Below are 14,384 nucleotides of genomic sequence, written 5' to 3' on the forward strand. Positions count from 1 at the left end.
CTTGATTACCACTACAAAAGGTTTCCTTCCCCCTTCCCCCTCCTCCCCTCCGCTCTCCTGCTGGTAACAGCTCACCTTAAGTAATCACTCTCCTTACAGTGTGTATGGTAACACCCATTGTTTCATGTTCTCTATGTATATAAATCTCCACACTGTATTTTCCACTGAATGCATCCGATGAAGTAAGCTGTAGCTCAGAAAAGCTTATTCACAAATACATTTGTTAGTCTCTAAAGTGCCACAAGTACTCCTTTTCTTTCTTGTATTCATTGCATTCACAGTATCTATGCCCTCAGATCAGACTAGACAAAACCCAGCTTTTCTGGTATGTAGCTCATGCCACAACACTGTTGCAAAATCATCATTAATGCAGATTATATATAAAGTAAAACCTTGAATATCAAAATGTCATGCGGTACAGTGAATACATTTGGACAACTGAAATTTAAAATAGTTTCAAAGAAATTAATAGGCAAAAAGGGACATAATTCTCGTTCAGATTGCAAGGAGTTTGGGTTAGCTGAAGTAGTTCTGTATAATACAAATATAAAAGAAAAGTGAGTTTCCTGCATCCCTCATTTGTCCTGCTACATAGTATTCTAGAATTTTGGGCCCCCGTTTCAGAAAGCACTTAAGCACACATTGGAGTCCTTTTCTGAATAGCGATGGTTTCTGAAATTCAAGCCTGAGTTAGGATTAGTCTTCTGAACTGCAGTAATATTGGAGCTGATCAGAATTATTCGTGTAAACACTGCCAAATAAAATGTTATTATTGTATTTTTAGTTTTGCATGTAAATTCAGAATCTTTTGTATAAAGACATTTATATAAAATGTAGCACATGCGAACAACGCCAGTACAAATATACAATACTCAAGGATCTTAGAGGCATATTTCTACACTGAGGTCCATGACCTATGATCATAAAAAAACACAACAACCACACACACAGAAGATACTTAAGGAACAATTAGTGGATTGTTGGGCATCTCATAGAATGAATCTTCAGGAGATCAAATTGTTTCCTGAACCAGGTAGGATTTAAAGAATGAATGATTTCAATGTAGCAGAACTAGAGATAATTAGAAAAAAAAATGTTATGAGCCACTTACTGGAACAAGGAATTTTTTAATCTCTTCCAAGGCATGACTCATACGTGAATAAGCTTCCCCAGGTGGAGCAAACACTTCAATTAGAACATGAAGCTCGTCGCTCAAGTGTGAATATTTGGCTTCCCCACTTTTCCTTAGTTCTTCTTCCTGTGAAAAAGGTTATTTTTAGAAATAAGAATCTATTCATTTTGCATTGATTTAGCATTTACAGCTAATGTGACAGAAGGGCATAATCTAAGCAGACTTTCAAACACTGAGAAATAAAAATCTGGAATGAGCCACTTGAAGGTTTAAAAATCACTTGAGTGTTTGAGTGATAAAAGCAGCATAATTATAATCTACAACAGATTGTAATCAGTACAGTGAAAAATGCTAAATACTTCAGAAATATTGAAATATCATTAACTCTAATGCAGAAACTGCATTAGGGAGACAGACAAGCTGTATGAACCTTCACTGTACAAAGGCTTTAAATCCACACATACTTTTACTATGGCCAGAATATTTTAAGATATGGAGATCTGAGTAATTTACTGAGTTCTCATCAAAACAGTGCTATAACTTTTCTGAAAATTGCATGGTATCATTCTGGAGAAGGATGTTTCAGTTGTTAAAGCTCTAGATTTGAAGTCAGGAGATCTGGGTGCTGTTCCCAGTTCTCCCATAGACATCCTGTGCAACTCTGGGCAAGTCGCTTAACCTCTCTGTGCCTCATTTTCTCCATCTGTAACATGGGGATAATAATTCTTTCCTACATCAGAGCAGTGTTGTGCGTCATAATTCAGTAGTGTTTGCGAAGTGCTTTGAGGTCCTTAGCTAGAGAGTGCAATACAAGACCAAATATCGCTACAATGCGCTCCATATAATTCACTGAAAAGATGCAAATTAATGGGCAATTTGTGATAAGGTTACCGCTTATTATGACAACATGATGGATAAGTTTGTCACTACTATAAAAATGCACTGTAAACAAATCTACTGACAAGCAATATTACAGTTGGGAAAGCAGGGACTCAGAAGAAAGGAAATTAAGAGTTAAGGCTGAAAGCTCAACTTTTAAATATATTTTTAGACAAAATCCTACCTACTTCTGTGCTAGACAAGTATAACCCCTTTTATAGATGGAGAAACAATGATAGAAAGAGAAGTTAAGTAACGTCCCCAAAGTCACACATTAAGTCATGGTAGCACATGGGCTGAGGAAAGTGTGCTTCACTTGAGTTAAAATGTTATATTGACATGTATGTTTTAGAAATCACATAGCAAAATTTTCTCTTTGAAGTCTGAGCACAGATCTGCAAGCTCAATTCATGAAAATTAATATGAACTCAGCAGTATTTAGAAGAGTGAGTTTGTTCAATTGCTGCTGAAGAAATAAAAACAAAATCAAGTTATCAAGAGGTATATTGCTCTCATACTGGTGTTTTGGTAGGTGAAGATGTAGGTGAAGATATGGCATGTTTTAATTTTTAAGGTGAGGCTCTTCTTTATTTGCATATTATTAAAAGTGAACAAAGTCTTACAGAAAGGTATGTAAGAGTCCATCATGTGATAGAATTTCTCTTACGCTAGATCAGAATTTTAGTGTCAGTGACATTAAAACTTTACCACTGAGATCCCATGTAAAAGTACACAGTCAATGAGAGTATATGAGACAGTCTGTTGTGAGATGTTACAATGAATTTCACCCATTAGAATAATTAGATATGAAGAATTTCAACAGAATTAGATTTTGCTATAACAAAACATTATGAAACCATGCAGTAATTGTTTCAAACTTCAGTCCTATTTCTCTTTGATTCACAACAAAACAAAACACAAAAATTAAGTTCTCAGACTCTTTTAGGGAAAGTTACCAACACTCTCTGGAGTTTTAAAAATGAACTGGATTCTTTTCTAATGAAGTAAAGGGAAAATGTGTCTGGATCACTAAGTTTATTATAGCTTTGCACAGGTAAAAAACAAAATGGACTAATGTATTAATAACAATTTACTGTTGCATACCTCACTCAGCAAGTTTGATATGTGTTGTAGCATGGTAACATTGAGTGCTGAGAAGGATGAAACAATGGGATAAACTCAGAAACGATCTGTTTGAACTCTTTATTTCAGACTCCTTCCCAGAAATTCAAAACTCACTGCCAGGCTGAGAGCCTTCTCCCAGCAGCAGCCTTTTCTCACTAGTGAATTCTCAGGAGCAGCAGGGAGAAGATAGTGCTGTGCATCTCCTCCAGTGGTATCATCATCAATATTTCTTGCAGGGGCATGCAGGCCAGGTTCCTGGGTTGGGGGAGAGGGAAAGTGGCTGAATTTTCAAACGCACATCCCATCCCACATCAGGGATGGATGGCAGAAGTTTATACTTCTTTGGCCGCAGGAGGAGAAATAAAAGGAGAGGAAGTCATACAGCTCAGGGAAAAACAAGGCAGATTAGGAAATCACAACTTTTGCGAGCACCACGGCAACCTTGCTTCCACATTCATTGCATGAGACTAAGTGATTCAGGATTGAGCATATCCATACATATAACCATGTAGGAGGGACACAAAAGATGCCAAGAACAGCAGCACCTCAAAGCCCAGCTGGGATAGAGGTTGTTGAATATTTTTTTGCTAGGTCTATCTCATCATGATCTAGAGCAGTGTTTCCCAAACTTGGGATGCCGCTTGTTCAGGGAAAGCCCCTGGCAGGCCGGGCTGGTTTGTTTATCTGCCGCATCCACAGATTCGGCTGATCATGGCTCCCACTGGCTGCGGTTTGCCGCTGCAGGCCAATGGGGGCTGTGGGACGTGGCGGCCGGTATGTCCCTCAGCCCGCACCACTTCCCACAGCCCCCATTGGCCTGCAGCGGCGAACCGCAGCCAGTGGGAGCTGCAACTGATTTAGTCCATAGAATTTCATCCAGGAATTGGTGTAGTGGAGGGAATTATTCTTCCCTATTTAAATGTATGCTGTTGAGCATAATAAACTCTAGTTCAGTCACAAGTTATCTTTTGAAAAGGTGTCCAATGTCAATTTAAAGACTTCAAGTGACAATGACTATCATTTCCCTTGATAAGCTGTTGCAATGATTAATTACTTTCACTGCTAGAAATTTGCCCCTTATTTCCAATTTAAATCTTTCTGGCTTCAATTTATGGTGCTGCAGAAGCAACTCCTAGTTAAGGTTAAAAACATTATCTAATTAATGAGTCGCAAAGTGCTTTGAAGATGAAAAAGACTATACAATTGCTACAGTAAGTAATAGTAACTAAGCCGAATAAAGTTTTTTTTTCTTTTCTTTGTTAAAAGCCTCTTTCTGCCTGAAGTTTGTCATGTGGAGACAAATAAGATTCAGGGGGATTAATCTGAGGTTTATTGAGAAAGTCAGCTAACTTTTTTTTAAAGAGCTACATCAAAATGGTGTAGCTAGGAACTTCAGATATGGAAGAAACATAGAGCACAGGAGTAGTGTGATATGGTTGAGAATGTACCATGGGGCTTATATGCACCATGGAAATTTCAACATTTTGGAGTTTCATCAAGTCCCAAAGGAATTTATAAGTTTCTTCACCAGCTTTGTGGAGCTCATAAGTATTATGGAACTCACAGGTATCACCACCATTTTATACATGAGGAAACTCATACCAAAAGGTGGATTGACTTGTCAAAGCTATAAGAACCTACTGCACACACAAGACAGAGAAGAGCATAATGAACTATGAAAACATGCTAAGGAATGCAACAAATTGAGAAGCTGATAGAATACTTAGAGACATATAATGGTGGAGACCAAGTCAAGTTTTTTGTGGAATCTTAACTCTTTTTCTATGAAATATATGTAACAAAGTTCTCAAACATGTGTGCCAGAATTACAAGCCCAAATACATACTTATGCATCTGCCTTTCAGAAGTCAGGGGAGCTCAGGGCACCTTATTTAAGTCACTACTGATTCATGTGGGGGTCCAACTTTGGCACCCAAGTCCAAGAATTTTGGCCTTGGATTTTTATTTTTTTAAGGTTTGATTTTGTTTATAAAATGTACTCAGTTACAAAAGTCTCAAGATTCCTGTGAACCATTTCCACAACAAATGACTTTAAAAACAAAGTTAAATTAAAAATCCTCACCGCAAACAATATTTTACACACACACCCTCCACCCCCCAACCCAGGGGTGGTATAGAAGGGAAGTGAGCTTCCTGGACACAGATCACTGAGAACACCCAGCTATCAGCTCCTTGATATTTAAGTCTGGAGAACATTAGCTCAGGTACCCCAGATTACACCAATTGCCCTGTTAGTGTGCAGGAACTGAGAGCAAGGCAATCTCTCAGACATGCTTAGTTATTTAATTCACTTGGTTACCTTTCTCCTTAACTCCTGTTCACAAATAGAAAGGTCCATTTTCTGCATAGTATTCATCAAGGAATTATAAATAAATACATATTTCTTATTTATTTATTTATATACATATATCTATATATCTTTGTGGGCTTTGGATGAAAGCATAGTTGAGCCCACATTTCACATTGTGGCTGGCATCTATTAAAAAACAAAACAAAAAAACCCTCTTCCTGACTATATATCAGTGACGTCCAAGCTTTTCAGTCTGAAGCCTAAGCATGTTATTTCCAAAAGGTCAAGGGGCCACAATCAATACTTTGGGGCAGATTCTGTGGCACCCTCCATTCCCTTCGTGTGAAGGCAGCACAGACAGCTCTTATACATCTATCTCTGTGGTCTGCAGCACAGGGCTCATGTCAGGGTAAAACTGGTTGAAAGTGTTCAAAATTGGAAATTTGTGTGATAAACATTTTCCCCTTTTAAAACCAGGTCCAGTCCAGGGCGGGAGGGAGAGTGGCTGGTGTGTGCTGCACTTGGCAGCTGACGTATGATCTCATGCAGGCCAGACAATTGGTGCAAGTTAACTCAACCTAGGCTAAATTAGGCTGAAGCAGGGAACTAGAGAGCCATAACTAGGGTGACCATATTTCCCTAAACTGAAAACGGGACACGCAGGGCTGGTGCGAGCCACCTCGTGTCACTGCTCGTCCACCATGAACATTTCTCCATGTCCCACAATTGAGCCAAGTAGCAGAGATGGGGGGTGTGGGCTGGGAAGAGGAATGGGTATCAGCTGGAATATGGGCAGCAAAATACGGTGAGTACTTTGGAGCTCAGAGCCAGGTGGTGAAGCTATTGACTATGAGCCAGCTAGTGGGACATGCCAGAATAGCAAAGGGGCAGGAAGGAGATTCCAGGTAGCAGGAGGGACCAAGTTGACTGCAAAGAACAGCCCTGGAAGATGGGGGAAGGCCGCAATGCAGGGGCACCATTTCAGATTTTGGTATCGGGAGGGGGAAGAGGAGCAAGCAATAGGGGAGCATGGGTGGTCACTCTCGGCCAGTGGTACAAAACTCAGGGAGGGGGCAGGTGCCTCCCCACCACCCTCCCTAAATGGCACCCCTGCAGGGATTTGGCAGAAGCGGGTGACTAGAGCCAGACAGGTCTTGGTGGAGAGGGACTGGAAAGTGCTCCAGGGACTGGACCCAAAGGACGGTGGGTGGGGAGGACATGAGGCCAGGGTGGGGGCTCCGGGGCCTACTTGGAGTGGGAGGGAGCATGCTATACTTGCTGCCCCAACACCAGCGGATTCTGTGGGACCCGATCAGTCACTTACCATCCGGATGGCACAGTAGGCTCCATGGCCCACGAGTCATGGCTCCATGGTCTGGCTGGAAAAGAGTTTGAATTAGGGCCTTGACTGCCCTGCCCTGTGATTGGGGTGTCACATGCTCACGCTGCAGCCCATCGCTCCCTGATTGGAGGGACATGGCATAGCAGACACATCAGCCAGTCTCCTGTCCTGCCTCACCCCCCTCTCCCCAAATGTTGCTGCTCACCCTCCCTGAATGTTCCTCTGTCCCGACCACCCCCCACTTTTTTAATCAGTTGGCAAGAGCTAATGGGACAAATGGCTAGTTTTGCCAAAAAAAGTTGGAACATCAGTGACAGGTCTTAAAAAGGGGACTGTCCCAGCCAAAACTGGATATTTGGTCAATGTAGCCATAACTGATTGTTGGTTCTCCACATGTCCTCCTTTTACCAAGCTATCATAGGTGGCTATGTAGCAGAGGGGAGCTATTTTTCGTTAGGCGCTATCCCAGGCTCAGGCAGAGCCAATAAAGCTCCTATCCTGCTCTCCTTGGGGACCCTGTTGCTTAGCAAGTCAGTCTCCTCCTTTCTCCTCATACCAATGAGGCTGATTCAAGCACTTCAGTTTAAAAATGGCAGGGCAGGGAATAGCTCAAAGAACACATTTTCAATTCTTAAACAATTGCAAGTTCAATCACAATTTAGATCTTCAAGGACCACAAGTGGCCTGAGAGAGAAGATTGGACACCACTGCTACATTAGCTTTGCAAGATTCTTGTTTAAAAAATACAATTTACCCGACAAGTTCACCCAATATTATACTGCACATAGTAAACTAAAAGTTTCTGTTCCATTTTAGCTCCAGACAAACTTCTGTCTCAGTCACCACTGCAAAACATGTTCCATATATATGAGGGCCCTCCAAGCATGGGAAGGTAAACGAAGTTTCAGTACAACAGAATAAAGAACTGTGGAAGAGTATTGTTGCTGCACATTGCCAGTAGCTCTAAAACACTGGAACTTTTTAAAAAAAGAGAGACCCTGAAAACAAAGAAACAGCTCTGTAACAAAGTCCTGCCCTCTGTCAATACATTGGAATTATATATGGAAAAGATTGAAGTATACGTACAAAAAAAGGAGAGTAGCATTTTCTTTGAATTTGGCAAATACACGTATTTAATTTCTAAAGGAAAAATAAAATGTGGCAAGGGAAAAGACATCCCAGATATTAAAGATCATGCGTCTACTAATTTTGCATGTGAAATCATCTCACATTTTATTGGTGCTAATGAGGCCCATAAAACAGACAGACAAACAAAAAAAGACAAACTTCCCATAACCCCATTACTGAATGTATTGGGCTTCATTTGGTGTACAATAAAGGCAAAGTGATTTCTGGAAAATACAGGATGCAAGGTCCAGACTTAGTTGGTATCTCCACATTCAAATAATTCACCAGCTCATGCCAGATATTCAGTGACAAAACAGAAACAAACAAAAATCTATTAAAAGCTACAAAAGGACAAATTTAAGAAATTATTTTAAAAAACCAAAACAATACACTTAAGTGTCCTTTGGAAAGTTAAGGGTCCTAGACTAGAACGTTAAAAAGAACTAATTTATGCTTTCACTAGTGTAGTGCAGGACCCACAGATTCAGGTAACGTTAAATGTTAGGAATATGTTAACAACTTGTTCCACTTTTCTTAGACTCTGACCACTAAATTCACATTGACTTCGACTGACTTTGAATCAGGTCATACACTGTTTAACCTGATTTCAAACTTGTATTAAATGCACTCATCTCTCTCCAGCTATATTTACTTATATCAAGAATAGACAAGTTCTCTTGTCTTTAACAAACTTGTTAATACCTTTTTCAGATGTTTAAAAGCTAGTCTCCTGATTGATTAGGACCACAAACAGTCCCACAGAAGGCTAGAACTTACTGCTAATAAGCTAGATAACAGTCCTAAAGCAATTAATGAAATTGCCAATTATTTATGATCAGAATTCATCTTGAAAATTAGTAGTAATAAACAGACATAATTTTACATTAGACATATTAGGAGACCCTGTAGATTAAAAAACAAAACAAAACAGAATCTTTCATTGTTGTCAAACGTAATTGTGATGGCTCTTGGGTACCCAAGGCTGAGTCATCTTGTTACCCCCTGCCTCCAGCATGAGGAAGACTTACATGTGCTTAACTGGGTGGCAGCTCCCTGACATCACCAGCCTGTTAGCCACCCAAGCACTCTCCTCTAGGCTATGCCAGCCCTTACTTTGCCTTTCAGGTTAACAGTAGGTATACCCCAGATCCCAAACCTTTTTGTACTGTTCCCCTATAGCAGTGTTTCCCAAACTTGGGATGCCACTTGTTCAGGGAAAGCCCCTGGCAGGCTGTGCCAGTTTGTTTACCTGCCGCAGCCGCTGGTTCGGCCGATCACGGCTCCCACTGGTTGCGGTTCGCTGCTGCAGGCCAATGGGGGCTGCGGGAAGCTGTGCGGGCTGAGGGAAATAATGCCCTATAGTGTTCAGAAGTTTGGGTCCACATATCTATTCAGGGGACACCATCATAGGGCTTAATCAAATCAACCACACGATCAGAGGCTCGTTCACCTGCACATCTACCATCATGTGCCAACAATGCCCCTCTGCCATGTACATTGGCCAAACTGGACAGTCTCTATGTAAAAGAATAAATGGACACAAATCAGACATCAGGAATTATAACATTCAAAAACCAGTCGGAGAACACTTCAATCTCTTTGGTCACTCGATTACACACCTAAAAGTGGCAATTCTTAACAAACAAACTTCAAAAACAGACTCCAAAGAGAGACTGCTGAATTGGAATTAATTTGCAAACTGGATACAATTAACTTAGGCTTGAATAAAGACTGGGAGTGGATGTGTCATTACCCTCATTCACAAGTCTGAATGAATTCCCTTTGTTGCCAAAGGTGAGATATCTTCCAAGGTGGAATGTACAGCAGTCCCATATTTTAAAAAAGGCAGACCTTTGGCATTAAGCCACAGCCATGCATTGTAAACAGTGTGGAAGCTGCACCACTTCTGAGGGAATTGCAGAAGGAACAGTTCCTGTCCAGGCTTCTCTATGCACAATGGGACATGCATGAGCAGTATGATCCCTGCTCCAATTGTGTGGATTATGCTTCCAGGGCCCAATTCAGCAAGTTGATTAAGCTCATGCTTAACAATAGACTTAACCAGTTTGAGGTTCTGATTCAGGAAAGCACCTATCCACATGCTTAAGTCCCATTATATGGAGAGAGATTTAAACATGATCTTTAAATTAAGTGAATGCTTAGCCACCCTTCCTTATTAAGGATGCTCTCCTGAATAAGGCCCAAATCAAAGGGATTTGGATGTTGCAACACTAAGCTTTGCAGCACCTAACTTACAGGTGCCTAGCCACTCAGTGGAATTTTTTTCAGAGTAGCAGCCGTGTTAGTCTGTATTCACAAAAAGAAAAGGAGTACTTGTGGCACCTTAGAGACTAACAAATTTATTTGAGCATAAGCTTTCATGAGATACAACTTACTTCATTGGATGCATTCAGTGGAAAATACAGTGGGGAGATTTATATACATAGAGAACATGAAACAATGGGTGTTACCATACACACTGTAACGAGCGTGATCACTTAAGGTGAGATATTACAAACAGGAGAGCGGGGGCAAAAAGCCTTTTGTAGTGATAATCAAGGTGGGCCATTTCCAGCAGTTGACAAGAACGTCTGAGGAACAGTGGGGGGTGGGGAATAAACATGGGGAAATAGATTTACTTTGTGGAATGACCCATCCACTCTCAGTCTCTGTTCAAGCCTAAGATAATTGTATCCAGTTTGCAAATTAACTCCAATTCAGCAGTCTCTTGTTGGAGTCTGTTTTTGAAGTTTTTTGTTGAAGAATTGCAACTTTTCGGTCTGTAATCGAGTGACCAAAGAGATTGAAGTGTTCTGCAACTGGTTTTTGAATGTTATAATTCTTGACGTCTGATTTGTGTCCATTAATGCAGCCCATCAAGCTCCCTTTGGCCAGAGTGGAACGCCCCTTCCTACCCCTCTGACTCCAGCCAAGAACCAAGCTGCTCAAGCCCTGCAGCTTCTTTTATCTGAGTCTGCTGTGCTGTGTTTGGGTGCTTCCCTGCAGCCTTTCCAGGCAGGCCTGCAGAACCCATGTTCACTGCTCCTTTCCTGCGGTAGGGTGTGGTAGAACTGCAAGTCCTCCAACAGGGGACCTCACCCCAAAGGGCCTCGATTGGTTAGGGACTATTTAGAAAAGCTGGACGTGCACAAGTCCATGGGGCCGAACGAGTTGCATCCGAGAGTGCTAAAGGAACTGGTGGCTGTGATTGCAGAGCCATTGGCCATTATCTTTGAAAACTTGTGGCGAACGGGGGAAGTCCCGGATGACTGGGAAAAGGCTAATGTAGTGCCAATCTTTAAAAAAGGGAAGAAGGAGGATCCTGGGAACTACAGGCCAGTCAGCCTCACTTCAGTCCCTGGAAAAATCATGGAGCAGGTCCTCAAAGAATCAATCCTGAAGCACTTAGAGGAGAGGAAAGTGATCAGGAACAGTCAGCATGGATTCACCAAGGGAAGGTCATGCCTGACTAATCTAATCGCCTTCTATGATGAGATTACTGGTTCTGTGGATGAAGGGAAAGCAGTGGATGTATTGTTTCTTGACTTTAGCAAAGCTTTTGACACGGTCTTCCACAGTATTCTTGTCAGCAAGTTAAAGAAGTACGGGCTGGATGAATGCACTATAAGGTGGGTAGAAAGTTGGCTAGATTGTCGGGCTCAACGGGTAGTGATCAATGGCTCCATGTCTAGTTGGCAGCCGGTGTCAAGTGGATTGCCCCAGGGGTCAGTCCTGGGGCCGGTTTTGTTCAATATCTTCATAAATGATCTGGAGGATGGTGTGGATTGCACTCTCAACAAATTTGCGGATGATACTAAACTGGCAGGAGTGGTAGATACGCTGGAGGGCAGGGATAGGATACAGAGGGACCTAGACAAATTGGAGGATTGGGCCAAAAGAAATCTGATGAGGTTCAATAAGGATAAGTGCAGGGTCCTGCACTTAGGACGGAAGAACCCAATGCACAGCTACAGACTAGGGACCGAATGGCTAGGCAGCAGTTCTGCAGAAAAGGACCTAGGGGTGACAGTGGACGAGAAGCTGGATATGAGTCAGCAGTGTGCCCTTGTTGCCAAGAAGGCCAATGGCATTTTGGGATGTATAAGTAGGGGCATAGCGAGCAGATCGAGGGACGTGATCATCCCCCTCTATTCGACATTGGTGAGGCCTCATCTGGAGTACTGTGTCCAGTTTTGGGCCCCACACTACAAGAAGGATGTGGATAAATTGGAAAGAGTCCAGCGAAGGGCAACAAAAATGATTAGGAGTCTGGAACACATGACTTATGAGGAGAGGCTGAGGGAACTGGGATTGTTTAGTCTGCAGAAGAGAAGAATGAGGGGGGATTTGATAGCTGCTTTCAACTACCTGAGAGGTGGTTCCAGAGAGGATGGTTCTAGACTATTCTCAGTGGTAGAAGAGGACAGGACAAGGAGTAATGGTCTCAAGTTGCAGTGGGGGAGATTTAGGTTGGATATTAGGAAAAACTTTTTCACTAGGAGGGTGGTGAAACACTGGAATGCATTGCGTAGGGAGGTGGTGGAATCTCCTTCCTTAGAAGTTTTTAAGGTCAGGCTTGACAAAGCCCTGGCTGGGATGATTTAATTGGGGATTGGTCCTGCTTTTGAGAAGGGGGTTGGACTAGATGACCTCCTGAGGTCCCTTCCAACCCTGATATTCTATGATTCTATGATTCTATGATTGCCCATCACATACACAAAGTGTAATAGACTTATGAAGGTTCAGGGCTCATGAAAATAGATGAGGAATCTTTAAACACCAAACTTGTTGTGCTCATTGACAAGAGGCTGAATTTTGATATTAGAAGCCTCTCTTTAAAGGAAGAGATTGTTGCTCTGAAGCAGCAACAAAGAAAGAGACATCTCTCCTAATTGTCTCACTTGCTGGTTAATTACAACTATTTAAGGATTAAAATAAAGAAATAGTGTGACCGTGGGAGACAGTCAGTATTTTCAACTCAGGAAACTGGAAAGTTTGAAACAATGCATTCTAAAAGCTGAATCCAGAGAACCACATTCCTCTACACAAAGTGCATCCTGCTTGCTGCAGACCCAGTGGTGTATACCTATAGGAACATCTAGCACTACAGAATGTTTTTTTCCCTAAAGAAACTTTTAATATTGTTATAAGTTGAGTTAAATCTTGTTGAAGCTGGTGGGTGTAACTGCCACCCTCCATTTAAGATAACAGATACAGTTTAGCTGATTTATGAAATAATAATGGCTCCAAACCAAAGAAAAGGTCATTCAGGGGCTTCTCTGGTATTGCTTTGGGGAAGCGGGGGAGTAGGTATGAGGAGGCAAGCTGAGAGAAGCACACAAACAGAAGGAAGCTACACACACAGCCCTAGCCAAGCATGATGTAGCACTGGCTAAGAGAAGCTCAGAGGTTGTGAACAGAGAAACTGTCTCCTGTTGTTTCATTACTCTTGTGTTCAACAGGACTTTGTACATTCCTTGTAAATAAAAAAGATTGCACAAAGTCCCTGACTCCATAATCAATTTATCCTACTGACTGGAACAACATAAAAGACCTCAATTTTTGGCTAGCTGCTCAGATCAAAAGGGGTAACAGTATTTTCAGTTATCTGTTAATTCATTACTAGTACCTTTATTACAGAACAGCAGTCATAATATAACCACATAAAGTTAAGGCAGCTAGCTTTCAAATATAGAACTTATTTCTAATATTCTTGCCTGCTATGCTACACATTTGTTTAAAAAGGTACTTTTACTGATTAGTATTTAAATGAGCTGTATGTAGCATTTATAAGTGGCTCATCTAGCAAGAAGTGCAATACTTCAGCCACTTTGCTCATTATATTCCTGGATCAGTGTGGAGGCAATATATAAAACATTTCTCCAAAGGCTTATGTTTCCAATCATGAGCTCAGGAGTCACTTCGGCTGCAAAATATGGAGCTGCCCGACGGAGCAATATAGTCTATGCCTGTATTTGCAGCTTTATATCCTTCTGTGCCAGTGGTTCTTCTGTCCTTCATGCATGACTGAACAACAATATTGTTGCGTTTCTGATGAGCCATGTGAAAGTGGCAAGGCCTTCAATCAAGAATCCAGGACCAGAACAAGATGTAAAGCCTGGAACTGATCATCCTGTTTAACACAATTACTTTGCAACTGATCCATCCTTCTGTGATCAGATTCCCTCCATCCTGCCTTGTAGCCAAAGAGTGGGGAGGCTTTGTCTGGGTCAGCAGGAGAAAAAACACACTTGCCCCTTTAAGGATTGCCCACGCCTACCCTCTTGGGGGCACTCAGACTCCTCATGGGCTTGAGAAGGGGTGGTTTGTCTGTGGCTGTTTGGTTGTACAGAAGTGGGCAATGTAAGTCTGTCTGCTCCCACACACCCAAAGGGAGGGCATATAAATCCCTTCCTCTGCCCTAGGGCACCTTCTGCATTGGGAGAATACCTTCCCCCTTTCCCCAC

The 14,384-nt window shown here is 41.8% G+C and overlaps 1 protein-coding gene across 3 annotated transcripts in view; it reads right to left on the reverse strand.

Annotated features, from left to right (window-relative positions):
* Window positions 1-14,384, reverse strand: part of KHDRBS2 (KH RNA binding domain containing, signal transduction associated 2) — a 628,896-nt gene that overhangs the window by 318,061 nt on the left and 296,451 nt on the right. For 2 of the 3 annotated variants that reach the window (XR_014711102.1, XM_084624770.1), the window contains exon 4: window positions 1,112-1,258. The exons of the other annotated variant lie outside the window; for it this stretch is intronic. Coding sequence is in view for 1 of the 2 variants with exons in the window: in XM_084624770.1 (XP_084480896.1) it covers window positions 1,112-1,258 (147 nt within the window). In the remaining variant the exon portion in view is untranslated. The remainder of the gene's footprint in view (window positions 1-1,111; window positions 1,259-14,384) is intronic. 3 annotated transcript variants of the gene reach the window in all.

The sequence above is a fragment of the Lepidochelys olivacea genome (genome assembly GCF_965140295.1).
Source record: "Lepidochelys olivacea isolate rLepOli2 genome assembly, chromosome: 3".
In the NCBI taxonomy this organism is placed as follows: Eukaryota; Metazoa; Chordata; order Testudines; family Cheloniidae; genus Lepidochelys; species Lepidochelys olivacea.